General features: G+C 39.5%; 1 protein-coding gene across 2 annotated transcripts in view; it reads left to right on the forward strand.

Annotated features, from left to right (window-relative positions):
• LETM1 (leucine zipper and EF-hand containing transmembrane protein 1) overlaps nucleotides 1-19,179 on the forward strand; it is a 164,484-nt gene extending 145,305 nt beyond the window's left edge. The window contains exons 13-14 of one of the 2 annotated variants that reach the window (XM_053704219.1): nucleotides 12,822-12,978; nucleotides 14,713-19,179. In XM_053704219.1, coding sequence (XP_053560194.1) covers nucleotides 12,822-12,978; nucleotides 14,713-14,865 — 310 coding nt within the window. In that variant the 3' untranslated portion in view covers nucleotides 14,866-19,179. The remainder of the gene's footprint in view (nucleotides 1-12,821; nucleotides 12,979-14,712) is intronic. The other variant, XM_053704220.1, reaches the window with a different exon arrangement.
• The last annotated feature ends 280 nt before the right edge of the window (nucleotides 19,180-19,459 follow it).

A 19,459-nucleotide genomic window follows, 5' to 3' on the forward strand; every position in this document is an offset into this window, starting at 1 on the left:
ATCTTGGTCAGCGGATGCGTCTTCCAAGAACAAATTGTTTGACATTCCTTTCAAGGGGAAAACACTGTTTGGCCCTGACTTGAAAGAGTTTATCTCTGATATCACTGGGGGCAAGGGCCACGCCCTTCCTCAGAATAGGTCTTTCAAGGCCAAAAATAAACCTAATTTTCGTCCCTTTCGCAGAAACGGACCAGCCCCAAGTGCTACGTCCTCTAAGCAGGAGGGTAATACTTCTCAAGCCAATCCAGCCTGGAGACCAAGGCAAGGCTGGAACAAAGGAAAGCAGGCCAAGAAACCTGCCACTGCTCCCAAGACAGCATGAGATGCGGGCCCCCGATCCGGGACCGGATTTGGTGGGGGGCAGACTCTCTCTCTTCACTCAGGCTTGGGCAAGAGATGTTCTGGATCCTTGGGCGCTAGAAATAGTCTTCCAAGGTTATCTTCTGGAAGTGATTCATCCTGTTCCATTAAAAGAACGAGGGATGGGGTTCTACTCCAATCTGTTCGTAGTTCCCAAAAAAGAGGGAACGTTCAGACCAAGCTTAGATCTCAAGATCCTAAACAAGTTTCTCAAGGTTCCATCGTCCAAAATGGAAACCATTCGAACAATCCTTCCATCCAGGAAGGTCAATTCTTGACCACGGTGGTTTTAAAGGATGCGTATCTACATATTCCTGTCCACAAGGAACATCATCGGTTCCTAAGGTTCGCATTCCTGGACAAGCATTACCAGTTTGTGGCGCTTCCTTTCGGATTAGCCACTGTTCCAAGGATTTTCACAAAGGTACTAGGGTCCCTTCTGGCGGTGCTAAGACCAAGGGGCATTGCTGTAGTACCTTACTTGGACGACATTCTGATTCAAGCGTCGTCCCTTCCTCAAGCAAAGGCTCACACGGACATAGTCCTGGCCTTTCTCAGATCTCACGGATGGTAAGTGAACGTGGAAAAGAGTTCTCTATCTCCGTCGACAAGAGTTCCCTTCTTGGGAACAATAATAGACTCCTTAGAAATGAGGATTTTTCTGACAGAGACCAGAAAAACAAAACTTCTAAACTCTTGTCGGATACTTCCTTCCGTTCCTCTTCCTTCCATAGCACAGTGCATGGAAGTGATAGGTTTGATGGTAGCGGCAATGGACATAGTTCCTTTTGCGCGCATTCATCTAAGACCATTTCAATTGTGTATGCTCAGTCAGTGGAATGGGGACTATACAGACTTGTCTCCGAAGATACAAGTAAATCAGAGGACCAGAGACTCACTCCGTTGGTGGCTGTCCCTGGACAACCTGTCGCTAGGGGTGACCTCCCGCAGACCAGAGTGGGTCATTGTCACGACCGACGCCAGTCTGATGGGCTGGGGCGCGGTCTGGGGATCCCTGAAAGCTCAGGGTCTTCGGTCTCGGGAAGAATCTCTTCTACCGATAAATATTCTGGAACTGAGAGCGATTTTCAATGCTCTCAAGGCTTGGCCTCAGCTAGCGAGGGCCAAGTTCATACGGTTTCAATTAGACAACATGACGACTGTTGCGTACATCAACCATCAGGGGGGAACAAGGAGTTCCCTGGCGATGGAAGAAGTGACCAAAATCATTCAATGGGCGGAGACTCGCTCCTGCCACCTGTCTGCAATCCACATCCCAGGAGTGGAAACTTGGGAAGCGGATTTTCTGATTCGTCAGACATTGCATCCGGGGGTGTGGGAACTCCATCCGGAAATCTTTGCCCAAATCACTCAACTGTGGGGCATTCCAGACATGGATCTGATGGCCTCTCGTCAGAACTTCAAGGTTCCTTGCTACGGGTCCAGATCCAGGGATCCCAAGGCGACTCTAGTAGATGCACTAGTAGCACCTTGGACCTTCAACCTAGCTTATGTATTCCCGCCGTTTCCTCTCATCCCCAGGCTGGTAGCCAGGATCAATCAGGAGAGGGCGTAGGTGATCTTGATAGCTCCTGCGTAACCACGCAGGACTTGGTAGGCAGATCTGGTGAATATGTCATCGGCTTCACCATGGAAGCTACCTTTGAGACGAGACCTTCTTGTTCAAGGTCCGTTCGAACATCCGAATCTGGTCCTACTCCAGCTGACTGCTTGGAGATTGAACGCTTGATCTTATCAAAGCGTGGGTTCTCAGATTCTGTTATTGATACTCTTGTTCAGGCCAGAAAGCCTGTAACTAGAAAAATTTACCACAAAATATGGAAAAAATATATCTGTTGGTGTGAATCTAAAGGATTCCCTTGGGACAAGGTAAAGATTCCTAGGATTCTATCCTTTCTTCAAGAAGGATTGGAGAAAGGATTATCTGCAAGTTCCTTGAAGGGACAGATTTCTGCCTTGTCTGTGTTACTTCACAAAGAGCTGGCAGCTGTGCCAGATGTTCAAGCCTTTGTTCAGGCTCTGGTTGGAATCAAGCCTGTTTACAAACCTTTGACTCCTCCTTGGAGTCTCAACTTAGTTCTTTCAGTTCTTCAGGGGGTTCCGTTTGAACCCTTACATTCCGTTGATATTAAGTTATTATCTTGGAAAGTTTTGTTTTTGGCTGCAATTTCTTCCGCTAGAAGAGTTTCAGAATTATCTGCTCTGCAGTGTTCTCCTCCTTATCTGGTGTTCCATGCAGATAAGGTGGTTTTACGTACTAAACCTGGTTTTCTTCCAAAAGTTGTTTCTAACAAAAACATTAACCAGGAGATAGTCGTGCCTTCTTTGTGTCCGAAACCAGTTTCGAAGAAGGAACGTTTGTTGTTCGCGCTCTAAAATTCTATTTAGATGCTACAAAGGATTTTAGACAAACATCTTCCTTGTTTGTTGTTTATTCTGGTAACAGGAGAGGTCAAAAAGCAACTTCTACCTCTCTCTCTTTTTGGATTAAAAGCATCATCAGATTGGCTTACGAGACTGCCGGACGGCAGCCTCCTGAAAGAATCACAGCTCATTCCACTAGGGCTGTGGCTTCCACATGGGCCTTCAAGAACGAGGCTTCTGTTGATCAGATATGTAGGGCAGCGACTTGGTCTTCACTGCACACTTTTACCAAATTTTACAAGTTTGATACTTTTGCTTCTTCTGAGGCTATTTTTTGGGAGAAAGGTTTTGCAAGCCGTGGTGCCTTCCATTTAGGTGACCTGATTTGCTCCCTCCCTTCATCCGTGTCCTAAAGCTTTGGTATTGGTTCCCACAAGTAAGGATGACGCCGTGGACCGGACACACCTATGTTGGAGAAAACAGAATTTATGTTTACCTGATAAATTACTTTCTCCAACGGTGTGTCCGGTCCACGGCCCGCCCTGGTTTTTTAATCAGGTCTGATAATTTATTTTCTTTAACTACAGTCACCACGGTATCATATGGTTTCTCCTATGCAAATATTCCTCCTTAACGTCGGTCGAATGACTGGGGTAGGCGGAGCCTAGGAGGGATCATGTGACCAGCTTTGCTGGGCTCTTTGCCATTTCCTGTTGGGGAAGAGAATATCCCACAAGTAAGGATGACGCCGTGGACCGGACACACCGTTGGAGAAAGTAATTTATCAGGTAAACATAAATTCTGTTTTTCCTACCGTGATCATCCTTGCTCCGCCCACCCTCCACTTCCTATCTTTTGGTGCCTTTATGTATAGAGCAGTCCCACCCGCTCTATACGTAGCAGAAATGCGAGTTCACGAGCACAGAACGCATTGCGCATGCGCAAATCCTCAATCATAATAAAAGGCTGTGCTTGTATGTTGGGTAGAAGCAGTGTCAACAGATGACCTCGGCTGCAACAGATAAAAAGGTATGCACATGCGCGAATCGAGAACGCGTGTACGACATAATCCAGGGTACAATAGCTTTGCCGCATGCGCAATTGATTAGATAGTCGGATGACGTAGCTTCATGGCCGTGGATCGGCCAGAAAGTCAATTGGCAGAAAAAAAACGTGACCAGGAAGTGAAATAGCAATAGAAAAACGGGTTGATTTGAAAATCGGAAAAATTGTACTTTATTTGCGACGAAAAAGGTATTTAGATCTAACTTGCAAAAAAAAGATGAATTAAACTCCTATTAATTTTAACTAAACTATGTAACTATGCATAGCAGAGCACCTAACTTTACTTTCACTTTAAGTGTTGCAAAGGGGAACCTTGACGTAACTGCTAACATTAAGTGCAGAGTGTAGGACTTTAGGGTTGGAACTTGAAGAGAGTTTGGGATAGATTAAATACCATTCTGATTATTGTGAATAGATTTATTTTTAAATCTGCTTTAATAAGTGTTTTTTTAAATTGGGGGAAATTTTTTCTTTTGTGATTCAGATAGAGCATGCAATTTTAAGCAACTTTCTCATTTACTCCTATTATCATTTTTTTTCTTCGTTCACTTGCTATCTTTATTTGAAAAAGAAGGCATCTAAGCTTTTTTTTTTTTTTTCAGAATTCTGGACAGCACTTTTCTTTTTAAAGACACAATGAGTACACAGATTTCATCCTTACTTGTGGGATTACGCATCCTGGTCAGCAGGAGGAGGCAAAGAGCACCCCAGCAGAGCTGTTATATAGCTCTTCGCTTCCCTCCCACCCCAGTCATTCTCTTTGCCTATGTTAGTGATAGGAGCAGGTAAAGTTAGGTGTTAGAAAAGATTCTTCAATCAAGAGTTTATTATTTTTAAAGTAGTGCCAGAGTGCTGCTTTGTTCTAGGGTGTAGCCGTAGTCCATATCAGTCTCTACAGTAGAGCTTTTGGTGACTTTAAAGCAATGGGAGGGAACTGGTGGGACATAATTCTCACTTCACCTCCTATACACTTATGCTGCCCTTTTCCTGACAGCCTAAGCTTAATTAACTCAGGCTTATGATTTTCCACAGGGCTATGGGAGGAAGAGGACCTCCTAAACCTGCTGAGCTGCCCTGCTGTCGGGCAGATGTGTAAGGTAAGTGCCAACTTTTTATTCTGGGTCTGGGAACCTCAGAGGAAGTGGGGCACTTGATGAGAGAAATCTCTTGTATTAGGACATTATCCTCCTAGACTTATATAGGGGAGGGGATCCTACGACAGCACAGTTTTTTCCGGCAGGCACTGGGCACAAAAGATAATGTTACTTTTAACATTTAAACAAACAGTGGCTTAAAATTATTGTGGAGTTTAAGCTAGCTGACATGCTTTAGCAATCTCGGCTTCAATTTTTTACATTAGGCTTCGTTTTTATATCTCCCGTTGCCACATCTATAGATCTTAATGGCGACCGGTAGATTGAGTTCTGTGATGCCCACGATGGGCGGAGTTATCTTCCCGTCGTTTTTGGGCTCATTCCTCCATCTCAGGACGCAGTACATTCAGAGTGCTGGGAGATGGAGTGTTGTCACGCCCACGAGGGGCAGAGCTATATTGAGCATTTGTTAGTTGCGCTCTCTACCTCCATTATGATACCGAAGGGTAGAGCGTTTAACACAACTATGAAGCACTCAGTGCTAGACCTAAATACATTGTTACAGTGTCAGACGTGTTACAAAGTTTCTGATTGTTATAGTGATAACTTGGACACTTGGGCACCTTCAGCACGATATTATTTTATTATTATCGGTTATTTGTAGAGCGCCAACAGATTCCGCAGCGCTATTAACAAAGGCGGAGTACAACAAAACAATTATAGGGATCAAATGGGTAGAGGGCCCTGCCAAGAGTTGCACTGTTGTAGTCAGCTCTTGAGAAGGTGATCAACAAACAGCTGGACTCTTAGGCTTACATGATAAGGAGGTTCAGGGGATAGCAATGGAGGAGAGGAACTGGTATAAAGAAAGGTTAGCGTAGGTTGTATGCATCCCTGAACAGTAGAGTCTTTAGGGAGCACTTGAAGCTTTTAAAACTAGAAGAGAGTCTTGTGGAGCGAGGCAGAGAGTTCCACAAGATGGGAGCCAATTTGGAGAAGTCCTATAAACGGGAGTGTGATGAGGTGACAAGAGAGGAGGAGAGTAGGTGGTCGTGAGCAGAGCGAAGGGGACGGGAGGGAGAGTATCTGGAGAGAAGGTCTGAGATATAGTGGACAGCAGTGCAGTTGAGGGCTTTGTATGTCAGAATGAGAATTTTGTGTTTGATCCTAGAGGCAAGAGGAAGCCAGTGAAGAGATTGGCAGAGAGGTGCAGTAGATGAAGAGCGACGTGTAAGGAAGATGAGTCTGGCAGAGGCATTCATTATGGATTGTAAAGGAGCTAGGCGGCAGGTGGGGAGACCAGAGAGGACAGAGTTGCAGTAATCAAGTAAATTTAATTTGGATTAAAATCTTAGTTGTGTCTTGTGTAAGGAAGTGTCTAATTTTAGAGATGTTTTTAAGGTGGAAGCTGAGGTTCAGTAGGTCCAGAACATGTTTGCTTACTAATTTATTTAAAAAATGTCAGTTTGCAATTTTAAGATAAACACACAATAAACATAAAGTTTTTTTTATCTGTTATCTTTATTATAATGATTTCAGTTGCTTGGTTTAGTTCATCCTTTGTGATAGAATGCTACAAAAGCACACAAAAGATAATGTTATTTTAACATTTAAAGAAACAGTACTGTTTTTTTATGTGTCAATTTTTATTATATATACTCCTTCTAAAGCGATTGCTGTTAGGAGTCTGTTGACACCGGTCAATCCATGCCACAATTTTCTCATATAGTGTTCAAAATAATTTTATGACTCACAGGCAGTGCTCTGCGGTTCCTTGCAAATTTCATTTGGTATTGTTGCACAAGACATTGCTTTTTTGATGTACATAGCGATGTCTATTTACAGCAATATTAACATTCTTATTGGATTGTTTCTGCACAACAGAAAAAAGACGTTCTTTAAAAGACAGTAACATTTTTTCTGTGTAAATGTTATTACAAGAATTGCGGCTGTTTATTTGTTAATTCATCCTTTGTGACATAGGATGGTACAAAAGCACACTAAGATGAGTTACTTTAAGATTTAAAGTTTTGTTCTGTGTACATTGTAATAAATGAATTTCAGCTGTTTATTTGTTAATTCATCCCTTGTGACTGAGGATGAAACACACAAGAATAGAGTTATTTTTCAGATTTAAAGGAGCAGTATCGTTTCCTATGTGAAAAATTTATTAAAATTTATTCAAATTTATTTTCTCTTTTTGAACCTACTCCCTCTACGGCGATTGCTGTTTGGGAGTCTGTTAACAATGGCCACAAATTTCGCCTATAGTTCCCTCGAAATTTTATGGCCCACATGCAGTGCCCTGCGTTTCCTTCACACTCCACTCGGGGTTATGATGCATTATATATTTTCCCACGAGGTAAAAAAAAAAAAAAAAAGCATTGCTAGAGGAGTTTCTATTCTAAAAGGTTCTTCCATGTTACTGAGAATCTCAGTTTCAGATAGAATTGGTACCTTAGGCATTCCCTATATTTACAAGACTGTTTCCCATAGCCGACTCAGCTAAGGAGGCTGGACGACATTCCCTAGGGGGGAAGGAGTAGTTTCAACTTCACTACGAGAACTTCTATACCCTTAGAGGATAGTCCTATGGACAAAATTTAGAAATGGGACACACACCAGGGTTTACAATGGCAACCATCTGTGTACTTTGCTACCGTCACTAGTGTGACGGCATATTGGTTTGTTGCGTTGTCTGATGCTATTAAGTCAGTAGCTTCCCTGGATATAATCCAGGACTGGATAAAGCTTTCACATTGGCTAATTTCTTTATTTCAATTTCTTCCCTTCCAGTTATCAAACTTGGAGCATAGGTGGCTCTGTTCCAGCTCTTGGAACCTTATGGTTAGAGCCTTGTTTTACGGATATATGCTCTAAATCTAAGCTTTTGGTGATTCCTTGCCAGGAGCAGACATTGTTGGGACCTGGTTTGATGAAAATTAAAAAAAACAAAAAAACAAAACAAAACACATAGCCTGTTGTTGAATCAAAGACAGCATGGAGAACATGCCCCGGTCCGGGATTGGATCTTGTAGGGGGCTGACTTTCCTTTTTCGCTCAAGTTTGGTTTCCCGCTCAAATGTTTTCCTCCCAGAGGCAGGTTCTGCTTTCAAGATTGTCTGAAGCTCAGACAAAAGGAGAGGCGTTCTTACACTGTGCAGGAGACCTCTCAGACCTGGGAGTGATTGTTCCAGTTCTAATACTGGTACAGGATTTGTTTGCTTTTTTTATACCGATCGGGTTATGGTTCCCGAAAAAGAAGAATCTTCAGACCATTTTTTAAGAAGTGTACTGTCCTTCAAGATGGAAACTATTAATTGGTCCCATTCCTCCCTTGATCCTAGAGGGTCAATTTATGACAACGGTGGATTAAAGGACGGGTACCTTCATGTGCCGTTAACGAGAATCGTCTCAAGTTCTAGGGTTTGCCTTTCTGGACAAACACTTCCTGTTCGTAGTCCTTCCTTTCGGTCTTGCCACAGTTCCGAGTTTTCACAGAGGCTCTGGGATCGCTGTTGGCGGTTCTTCAGTTACGGGGCATTGCAGTGGCGCCCTATCTGGCTGATGTCCTAGTCCAGGCATCATCCTTACAGCAAGCAAGATTTACATGGACATGGTGTTATACTTCCAGTGATCTCACGGGTGGATGGTGACTTTGGAAAAGTGTTCCTTAGTCTCAAGCACAAGGGTAACTTTCTTGGGAATCATGACAAATTCCATATCAATGAAGATTTTTCTGACTGAGGTCAGGAAATCAAGGTCTATCAATACTGGTCTAGTCCTTCAGTCCACTTCTCAGCCTTCACTGGCTCAGTGCATAGAGGTAATTGAGCTGATGGTGACGGCAATGGACAATAGCCGGACAGATAGCTCAGCATGCTAAGGCACTGTGGCTGAGCTCTGTAACAACCCAAGGGTTGCAGGTTCAATCCCTGGTGAAGTCCACTGAGCCTTTCATCCTTCCAAGGTTGATAAAATGAGTAGCGCCTTGAGACCCTTAAAATTCCGTTTGTTCGTTCCACCTCAGACCTATGCAGTTAAGCATACTCAGGCAATGGAATGGAGACTATGCAGACTTGTCTCCTTAAATAACTCTGGAACAGGAGTCAAGGGACTCTCTTCTATGGTGGTTGTCTCTGGATCTCAGGCGGAGTCTGTTCTTTTTATAAACATCCTGAAACTGAGAGCGATTTTCAATGCTCTTCTGGTCTGGCCTCAGTTGGCTTCGGCTCAGTTCATCAGTTTTCAGAAAGACAACATGACGACGGTCTTACATCAATCATCAGGGAGGAATGAGGAGTTCCTTACCGATGGCTGAGGTAGCCAAGATTATCCAGTGGGCGGAGGCTCATTCTTGCTATCTGTCAGCGATCCATATCCCAGGGGTGGACACTTGGGAAACGGATTTTCTGAGTAGACAGACTTTTCATCCGGGAGAGTGTGAACTGGAGTATTCTCCAACCTGATTCTCAAATGTGGTCGGCCGGAGTTAGATCTCATGGCATCTTGCCAGAATGCCAAGCTTCCGAGATACAGGTCCAGATCCAGGGATCCCCAGGCCGAGCTGATAGATGCTTTGGCAGTTCCTTGGTCCTTCAACCTTGCATACCTATTCCCTCCGTTTACTCTTCTTCCCCGTGTTATTGCTTGAATCAAACAGGAGTAGGCATCCGTGATCATCATTGCTCCTGCGTGGCCTCGCAGGATTTGGTATGCCGATCTGGTGGACATGTCATCTCTGCCTCCTTGGACACTTCCGTTGAGGAAGGACCTTCTTATTCAGGGTCCCTTCCTCCACCCAAATCTAGTTTCTCTGAAGCTGACTGCTTGGAGATTGAGCGCTTGATCCTATACAAGCAAGGTTTCTCTGCTTCGGTCATAGATACTTTAATTCAGGCACGTAAGCCTGTAACTAGGAAGATTTACCAAAAGATAGGGCGTAAATATCTTTATTGGTGTGAATCCAAACGTTACTCATGGAGTGGAGTTAGGATTCCCAGGATTTTGTCTTTTCTCCGAGAAGGATTGGAGAAGGGTTTATCAGCGAGTTCCCTAAAGGGTCAGATCTCTGCTTTATCTATTTTGTTACACGAGCGTCTGGCAGCTGTCCCAGATGGTCAATTCTTTTGTCAGGCTTGATTACAATCAGGCCTGTGTTTAATCCAATTGCTCCTCCATGGAGTTTGAATTTAGATCTTAAAGTTCTTCAAGGGATTCCATTTGAACCTATGCATTCCATAGATATTAAGTTGTTATCTTGGAAAGTTTTATTTCTTGTTGCCATTTCTTCTGCTCGAAGAGTGTCTGAGCTTTTGGCATTACAATATAATTCGCCTTACCTTATTTTTCATTCGGATAAGGTGGTTTTATGTACTAAACTTGGTTTTCTTCCTAAGGTTGTTCAGACAAGAACATTAATTAGGAGATTGTTGTTCCTTCCTTGTGTCCTAATCCTTCTTATAAGGAACGTTTTCTGCACAATTTGGACGTAGTACGTGCTTTAAAATTTTACTTACAAGCGACTAAGGACTTTCGTCAGTCGTCTTCTCTGTTTGACATTTTTTCTGGAGAACGTAAGGGTCAGAAACCTATGGCTACCTCTTTCTTTTTGGTTGAAGAGTATCATCCGTTTTGCATATGAGGCTGCTGGACAGCAGCCTCCTGAAAGTTACTGCTCATTCCACCAGGGCTGTTGCTTCCTCATGGGCATTCAAAAATAATGCTTCAGTTGAGCAGATTTGCAAGGCTGCAACTTGGTCTTCTCTTCAAACTTTTTCTAAATTTTACAAATTTGATACCTTTGCTTCGGCTGAGGCTGTTTTTGGGAGAAAGGTTCTTCAAGCAGTGGTGCCTTCTGTTTAGGTTCCCTGTCTTATCCCTCCCTTTTCATCCATGTACTCTAGCTTTGGTATTGTATCCCACAATTAAGGATGAAATTCGTGGACTCATTGTGTCTTTAAAAAGAAAAGAAAATTTATGCTTACCTGATAAATGTGTTTCTTTTTAGACACGATGAGTCCACGGCCCGCCCTGTTCTATGAGACAGGTTATTAATTTTTGTACACTTCAGACACCTCTGCACCTTGGCTTTTCCTTTCTCTTCCTAAACTTTGGTCGAATGACTGGAGTGGGAGGGAAGGGAGGAGCTATATAACAGCTCTGCTGTGGTGCTCTTTGCCTCCTCCTGCTGACCAGGAGGCGTAATCCCACAAGTAAGGATGAAATCCGTGAACTCATCGTGTCTAAAAAGAAACAAATTTATCAGGTAAGCATACATTTTCTTTTTTATTGGTGGATGAATGTATCCACCAATCGGCAAGGACAACCCAGGTTGTTCACCAAAAATGGGCCGGCATCTAAACTTACATTCTTGCATTTCAAATAAAGATACCAAGAGAATGAAGAAAATTTGATAATAGGAGTAAATTAGAAAGTCGCTTAAAATTGCATGCTCTATCTGAATCACACAAAAAAATTTGGTTTCAGTGTCCCTTTAAATTCCCTCTGGACTTTTAAATTTTTTTAAAGGCATCATCCTGCCCCTCTAGGACCATTATAACAGAGATGCACATGCGCTAGTTTGTTATAGCACGCAATTTTAGCACTAGTGACCCTGCAACATAATAAGTTAAATTCCTGCTGAAGGAGTTAGTGTCATTCGGTAGCCGCTGAGAACCTAAAGTTGTGGGAATTTGTTTCCTCATATCATCCATTCCAGTTCTGCGTTCAGGTTCTCTGGGGTCCCTCTGTAGCTCTTCAATGCAGCTTTTAAATATAAGCTGTAGCAGTAACAGCACAGAAATAATAAATCATTCAGTCAAGGGCTGCTTTCTTACCCTTTTCCTGTTTACAGCATTGCTAAAGCACATTATACTGGCTTTAAATGTGATTACATTTTGTCTCCCTCAGCTAAAGGGCTGTATTGTTGCTCCTTTATGGTTTAGCCAGTTTCTCTTTAGCTTTAAATCCTGGTTAGGGATGAGAGAAACCCCTTATCTTGCCTTTACCTGACAGCCACCAGCCGTTCTTAAAAAGAGTCATTTGGGGTGACCAACCATTAAAGGGGCTATAATCCCCTGGAGAGGCAAATCTTCCGCTTAATGTTCTGGGAATCAGATTGATGTATCACACCCTGCTCAACTGGCCATCAGATAATACGGTCCCATTAAACTGCATAAAGCAAGGGGGCCCAGATCATGTCTATGTCTATATGTGAAGTTTCCAAGGTTCTAAGCTAGCTCCCACTAATGTAGGATATGTGCGTATTATTTTTCAACAAGGGATACCAAAAAAACTAAGCACATTTGAAAATAGAAGTGAATTTAAAAGTGTCTTAAAATGACATACTCTATCATATGATACAAGATTCATTTTGACTTTCCCATCCCTTTAATAGTGCAAAGTTCATTTTTGCATGTTTTGACATTTTAGCAGTAAAAGCTTTTAAACTCTGCTTTGCAATTACATATACAAGTGGCTGCTTTTCCATTAACCTTATTTAGTTTAAGTCAGGGCTCGACAAACCCAGGGAGCCAACGTCTTCTAGAAGTCTATCCTTGGCACCTAATTTTTGGGGTTATTCTCCATATATCTATATACAAATACCACTGTCTGGCTAATTAATATTCTTACTTGCTCCTAATTTTTAAACAGATTTGTCGAGCACTGGTTTAAGTACTAATTCTATGTTTTCCCAAGATACCATTGCTCCCTTTTTTGTTTAATAGTTATCATTGTATGAAATTATTTTTGTGTGATCCTGTATTCTAATGCAATCATTTTCATGTCTATTAGGTGTTAGCACCAATCATGAGAGGTCCATGGCGTAATTGCCCCTGTCTACTCCCTTTTAAAGATTCTTCTTGAGTTTGTATCTTCTTCTTTTTAATTGTTATAACTGTCTGCTGTACACAGATTGTATTTCGCCTTTAGGGAAAATCTTGTGAGCATCAGTGAGCTCATAAACATCATGAAGCAAATTCAGAAGGTGCCAGAACAGAAATTACTTAAGATCGCAGAGGCGCTCGATGAAAACAAAGATGGGAAGATTGATATCAATGATGTAGCTAAGGTATGTATTGTAAAATAGTCATGCAGTCTGCTTGCAATACACTATTCAACACTTTTTTTAAACTTATTATTTAAAGGGACAGTCTACACCTTAGTCATCTTAAAGTCTTCCCTTAGATTAAGTTGCAAATAGCCCCCTGCACCCTTTCTATTTCATGCAACAGGAACGGTAAGAAAGTTATTTGAAAATAAGTATTGTTTCTGACCACTTTGAAATGGCTGCCAAGCTCCGCCCACTGATGACATCATTATCTGGGCTGCATCTAGGTACTCTGCTGAATAGCACTGACAGTTTGTTAAATCCAGCTAGTGAGCCATTTTTGTGATTGAATGCCATATGCAGTCAAGATTGTGATGTCGTCAGTGGGCAGAAATTGGCAGCCATTTTAAAGTGGCCAGAAACAATATTTATTTTAAAATAAAAATTTTACCATTCCTGCTGCATGATATAGAAAAGATGCAGGAGGCAATTTTCAGCTTAATCTAAGGTAAGACTTTAAGATGACTAAGGTGTAGACTCTCCCTTTAATATAGGGGCAATATTGTCCCCATGAGAAACTTTTTTCTTTATTTAATCTTTTAATATATTTAGATTTGTTATATATTTAATAATTAGTTTTGTTGAGAATTTGTGATGTGAAAACATCCCCCTTTCCACGTGAATGCACAGGTGTTAATCGTTCATTGTCTCTGTATGTTCTGGATCACCTCCTGGAGTGTGTAAAGGTGTCACCTGGTTGGTAAATATGAATATATAGAAGCAGACAATTATTTTTTTTAATATAATCTTCTGTAATCATACTGCGGTCAAATAGCTCAATATACTGACTTTTTATGTCCCTTTAACGACAGAATGCTTGAGGGGTGAAACAGAAAAATAATCACAGAAAATGCAATTAATTAAACGTGTAGTAATGCTTAAATGAGTACAGTAGTTTCCTGTGCGCACAGAAGCTTCTTGTTAGTCATCCCAAAACAGCAAAGAGATTAAATAAAATATGAACTTGTATGTGTAACCGAGGCCAAGGGCCTGGCAATCAAAACTTCGCTGGGAGAAATGGGCACATACTCAGGAGCTGCTCTTGGGGATTATTTTAAAATATAAAGGGGGGGCTGTGTGTTTTCTATTAAGGTCATAGGTGTTTTGCGAGAATAAACAGATCTGCAGGGGGAAAATAGAGATCACGCTAGACCTGGAGGAAAAATATCAGCTACACCTAAGGAATGCCCCTGTTTAGCCCATTAGCAGATGAGGAAACTCGTTTTACCATAATAAAAACAATTAGCTTTGAATTTTGTATTATATATACAACTACTACTGTGCGCCTTAAATATTTTTTTCCTGTGTAATTTCAATTCTAATTTTTCCATAATAAATTTTTTTCAAATTTTTTTTTTTATGTAATTAAACAATAGTTTTTAGAGTATTTTTATTTCAATACAATTTAAATTTCAATTTGTTTTAGTTAGCCCTATTTTATTTTATGCATCGCCTTTACATACATAAATCCAGGGAACACACTGTTCTCAAGGTAAAAACTGCATTTAGAGAATTAAGATGGGGCCTCTTAGTACTGGCAAATTTTCTTAGAAAATCTCACTAGCCCAGGGAGCTTTAGCTAATCGGGTCCATAGTCTCTATTGTATGATGCCTGTTCAGTGTCCATTGTTTTGTAACTACACCCTATGAAAATTCTATATTTAATTTTATTTTTTCATTGTTTCTCACATTCAGGTGGTGGAATTAATTGACAAGGAAGACATAGACATCTCCACTAGCCAAGTTGCAGAGATCATGGAACTTCTGCAGAAAGAGGAGAAGCTAGTTGTAAAGGAAAAGGCAAAAGAAAAGGCAGAGAAAGAGCAAGCGGCAGAAGTGCAGAATTAAAAGTTTTTGCTGAACCAAAGGCATTGATATCTATCCGCTCCTTTATAAATAATTAATTGAACTACTATTGTCCTCAGTTTATATTGCTTTTGAGGTGACTTCATTGCCATGTGACATATTGTGCACTGTTTATGTAGTAAAATAAAGGCTTTTATTCTTAAATGTCATAAACTGTCATTCCGTAAGTATCAGAAATTTTATTTTTTATCCATAAGAGCTTTCCTTTTTCATTGAAATATTTTGGTTGTGTAATTTAAAAAAAAAAAAAAATCCTTATGGATGCGTAATCACATTTGACATTAAAGGGATAGGAAAGTCAAAATTAAATCTACATGATTCAGACAGAGCATGTTATTTTAAGTCACTTTTAAATTTACTTCTTTTTTTCAAATGGGCTTTGTTCTTTTAGTATCCATTGTTGAAAAAGAATTTGCGCATATCCTACACTAGTAGGAACAAGCTACTGATTGGTGCCTGCACACACTTGTGTCTTGTGATTGGCTAACAAGATGTGTTCAGCATGCTACCAGTAATGCAATGCTGTTTCTTCAGCAAATAATAACAAGAGAATGAAGCAAATTTGATAAAATAAGTAAATTGGAAAGTATGTTCTATTCAAATCATGAAAGAGAAAATGTTGTGCTTTCCTGTCCCTTTAAATTATGTATCTCAATGCCTTGTATCTGGTCAGTTAGCAATATTAGTCGCTGTACAGCGTATCCCTCCCTTTTCAGAGTTTGATTTCAAATCCTATGTAGAGGAGACCTTAAAAGAAAACTGAACCCAATTTTTTTCTTTCGTGATTCAGATAGAGCATGCAATTTTAATCAACTTTCTAATTTACTCCTATTATTAATTTTTCTTCCTTCTCTTGCTATCTTTATTTGAAAAAGAAGTCATCTAAGTTTTTTTTTTTTTTTTTTTTTTTTTTTTTTTTTTTTTTTGGTTCAGTACTCTGGACAGCACTTTTTTTTGGTGGATGAATTTATCCACCAATTACCAAGAACAACCCAGGTTGTTCACCAAAAATGGGCAGGCCTCTAAACTTACATTCTTGCATTTCAAATAAAGATACCAAGAGAATGAAGAACATTTGATAACATGAGTAAATTAGAAAGTTGCTTAAAATGTCATTCTCTATTCTGAATCACGAAAGAAAACATTTGGTTTCTGTGTCCCTTTAACCAGAGGTCAGCAACCTTGGCTCTCAAGATGTTTTAGAACTACATTTCCCATGCTGCTTAGCTTAAAAACATCATGGGAAATGTAGTTCTAAAACAACTGGAGAGCCAAGGTTGCTGACCCCTACCTTTAACAATGTAAAATGCACTGTAGGCTTTTTAAGCACTGCTTAGATTTCACTTTTTGTTATCTATTTTGACAATGTAGTTTTTAAGATGTGATCTAACTGCATTGTTTTTTGTTTGTTTTTTTCTTAAATCCTAATTTAAATTTAAGCTGTTGCCTTACTGGCAAAGAATGTATTACTGTGGTTTATTTTTTAATATATTTTTTTTAAATTGTTTCCATGTGTAGCACATAAGAGGTGGTGCTTTATGCTGTATTGAATGTATTTTTCCTGTACATTTAAAGTAATTTTACCAGAGGGTTGTCCAAAAACGTATTATTGACCTTAATCATCTGTTATTTTGCTGGCTCCATGTTTTAGTTTACTAAATTAATTTAAAGGGACATTGTAATAATTTTTTATAATTTGAAAGAGGGGATTTTCCATTTTATGTAAAAGAGGATATTTCAAAATATATTACATGTTGTTGTGGTTTTTTTTTTTTAATGAACTTTTCCTCAATACAAATTAAATTTTGAGTGGTGTCTGCCTCCACTATTAGAGCTGTGTTAGTTTCCTAATTAGCTAGGGAGAATCCGCAGAACCTATAACGTTATTGCTGTATTTCATTTCTTAACATTTTTGAAGGAAAAAAAAACAATTTGAATAGAACTTGTTTAAGTGCTGCTTTTTCACGTGATGGCAGTTGGAGTACAATGTCCCTTTAACAATGGTTAATAATAATAATAATAATGTAGCTTGGAAGGTTTAGCAAACACTAAATTCAAGATTTGTCTTTTACTGAATTAATTTCAGATTATTCTATAATGCAGCTTAAATTAATAGAATTTACTGAATCAAGATAAAAACATATTGTAATCATTTTAACAGTCTGTTATACGACCTAAATATGCCGCTGAATTTAGCTAAATGTTAGACATTTTCAAATTTTGTAAGTGAATTCTGATGCATCTGTGTTGCGCACGTTGTTTGTTAATTTTCTGATTCAGTCACATTTTATATGGTTTGTAGGAATCCAAAGGCAGGATTGTAGGTAACAAAAGAAAGATATAGATCTGGAATTACAATGCATAACACACCAATGTTTAACCATTTTGTAAAGGAACGTTAAATGCCACTTTAAAAATTATGCCCACATTCCCTAGAGATGCCAAAAAGCAATTTCTGTAACTTAGGTTTTCGTTAGACTTGTGCATTTGGCACTAAACCAATGCCAAAGATGGTCATTGCAAGCCGTATTCGGCAATTTTCGGAGCTGGATTTATTCTTCTGAAAATGCAACACACAAAGATCTAGATTTGCACCGAACTTAGTGTTTTGCACTTTCACAAGAATAAATCCAGCTCTGAATATTGCTGAATGTGGCTTGCGGTGGTCATCTTCAGCAGTGCCGATTGCACAAATCTAGTTTTCTCCACAATGCTGTAATTGAGCTAAACCCCGGGTATTTGGTTTACAGTATTAAGAACAAAACCTACGTTCCATAATTTGCTTTTTGGCCTCTTTAAGGGAACATAAGTTAAACGCAACTTTTTCACAGTAGCAAGAGTTACTTAATGTACCTTTTAAGAACCACTTGAAACAAAATGAACTATATGAAGAGATGTTATGAATATATTGGTCAACACTCACTATCACTACCTCCTAGAAATAGTTTTTTAAAAAGTTGGTTAACTTGTTTTCTGTATTTGTGTAGCACTGGGCTCACCAATTTTAAAATCAGATATGCTAATTAATCCTCAGTGGCCTTTAAAATCTTTTCTGGTAAACCCAATGCTTTTCAGTAATTGTAAATAGTGTTCCCACGCGTACGTTTCCTTTTTATCATAAGAATCCAGACCTGTAGCTGCACTTATGTTCTTGACTGCTCAGTTTTATTGTATTGCATTGTTTTTGCTTTGTAGTAATCATTTTGAGCACATCTTCCTTAATATAGCTCCTCTTTTGAAGCTCCTCCATTTAGAGGGAGTCATTCAGGCTTGTGCAGCCTGTCGTGATGACATCCGTAAACACACTTGCCCATCTATACTTTGCCTTATGCCTTTGTTCTCTGGCTGTAACTCCTCAATGTTTTGTGCTCTAAAGAGGTGTAGCTACATTGATTGGCAGTTAATAAGTCATTCATTAATGGGACATGAAACCCCACATTTTTCTTTCATGATTCAGATACAGCATACAATTTTAAAAAACATTCCAGTTTATTTCTATTTAATTTGTTTTGTTCTTTTAGTATACTTTGTTGAAAAGCATATTTAGGTAGGCTCAGGAGTTGCAAGCTAGATGCTGATTGGTGGCTTGACATTTAAGTCTCATGTCATTGGCTTACCAATGTGTTCAGCTAGCTCCCAATAGTGCATTGCTGCACTACTAAAGTAATACATTGGAAATTTGGTTTAAAAATGAGTGCTCTATCTGAATCATAAGAGAAACATTTTGTGATTCATGTCCCTTTAAGACATATGTTAAGTATGGTTTAGAGGTTCCATTCCTAATCTGCTTTGTGGTATTGACTAAATAAATCAATATTCAAGTCTGTTGGTATGAAAAATTGTGTTCCAGTAAAAAAAAAAAAAAATGGACCGGATCTACAGAGATTACCAGCTACTGGTGGGTTTCACACATTTGTAGGTAGTTTTGCTTACATCTTTTGGGTTTGGCCGGCCCATTTTACCATGAAAAAACTAGAATATATTGTCAACAGGTATTATGCTGTGCACTATATTTATATATTTTTTTTCTAAAAGTGATGACTTTGAAGTGGTCCAAAGAGGGAAACATAGAAAATGATGTACAGTATTTACGTATTTAACATTTTCAGATGACCAATTTTACATATACATGAAAACTGCTGAAAGGGTTAAATAAAAAGTACTGTAATATTACAAGGGACATTTTATGTGTTGTGTTTATCACTCATATTTTTTTTTTTTTTATGATTTTTTAAATATGAAGTGTGCCCATGTTAATTTAAATAAATTTTATTTGCCTATCATCCCATAAAACAATGTTTGTGTTTTTTTTTTCTTTCACTTTAAAATATAATATATATGGAATAAATATATTTTAATGCAATCTTATACTTTTTTTTAGGCACATTGTTGTTGTCCCTTATAAACCTGGCCTATTGGTAAAGATGCATGTATGGAAATTGTCAACACTTAAGGATGGCTGGGAGAGTATCTTATATCACGGTATCCCATTCTGGTTTCATACAAGGACTAAGTGCCTGTTCCCTATCTTGGCCATAAATGTAATTCATTGGAAAATTTAGAGCACAGTCTGACA

Source organism: Bombina bombina, chromosome 2, assembly GCF_027579735.1.
Source record: "Bombina bombina isolate aBomBom1 chromosome 2, aBomBom1.pri, whole genome shotgun sequence".
In the NCBI taxonomy this organism is placed as follows: Eukaryota; Metazoa; Chordata; class Amphibia; order Anura; family Bombinatoridae; genus Bombina; species Bombina bombina.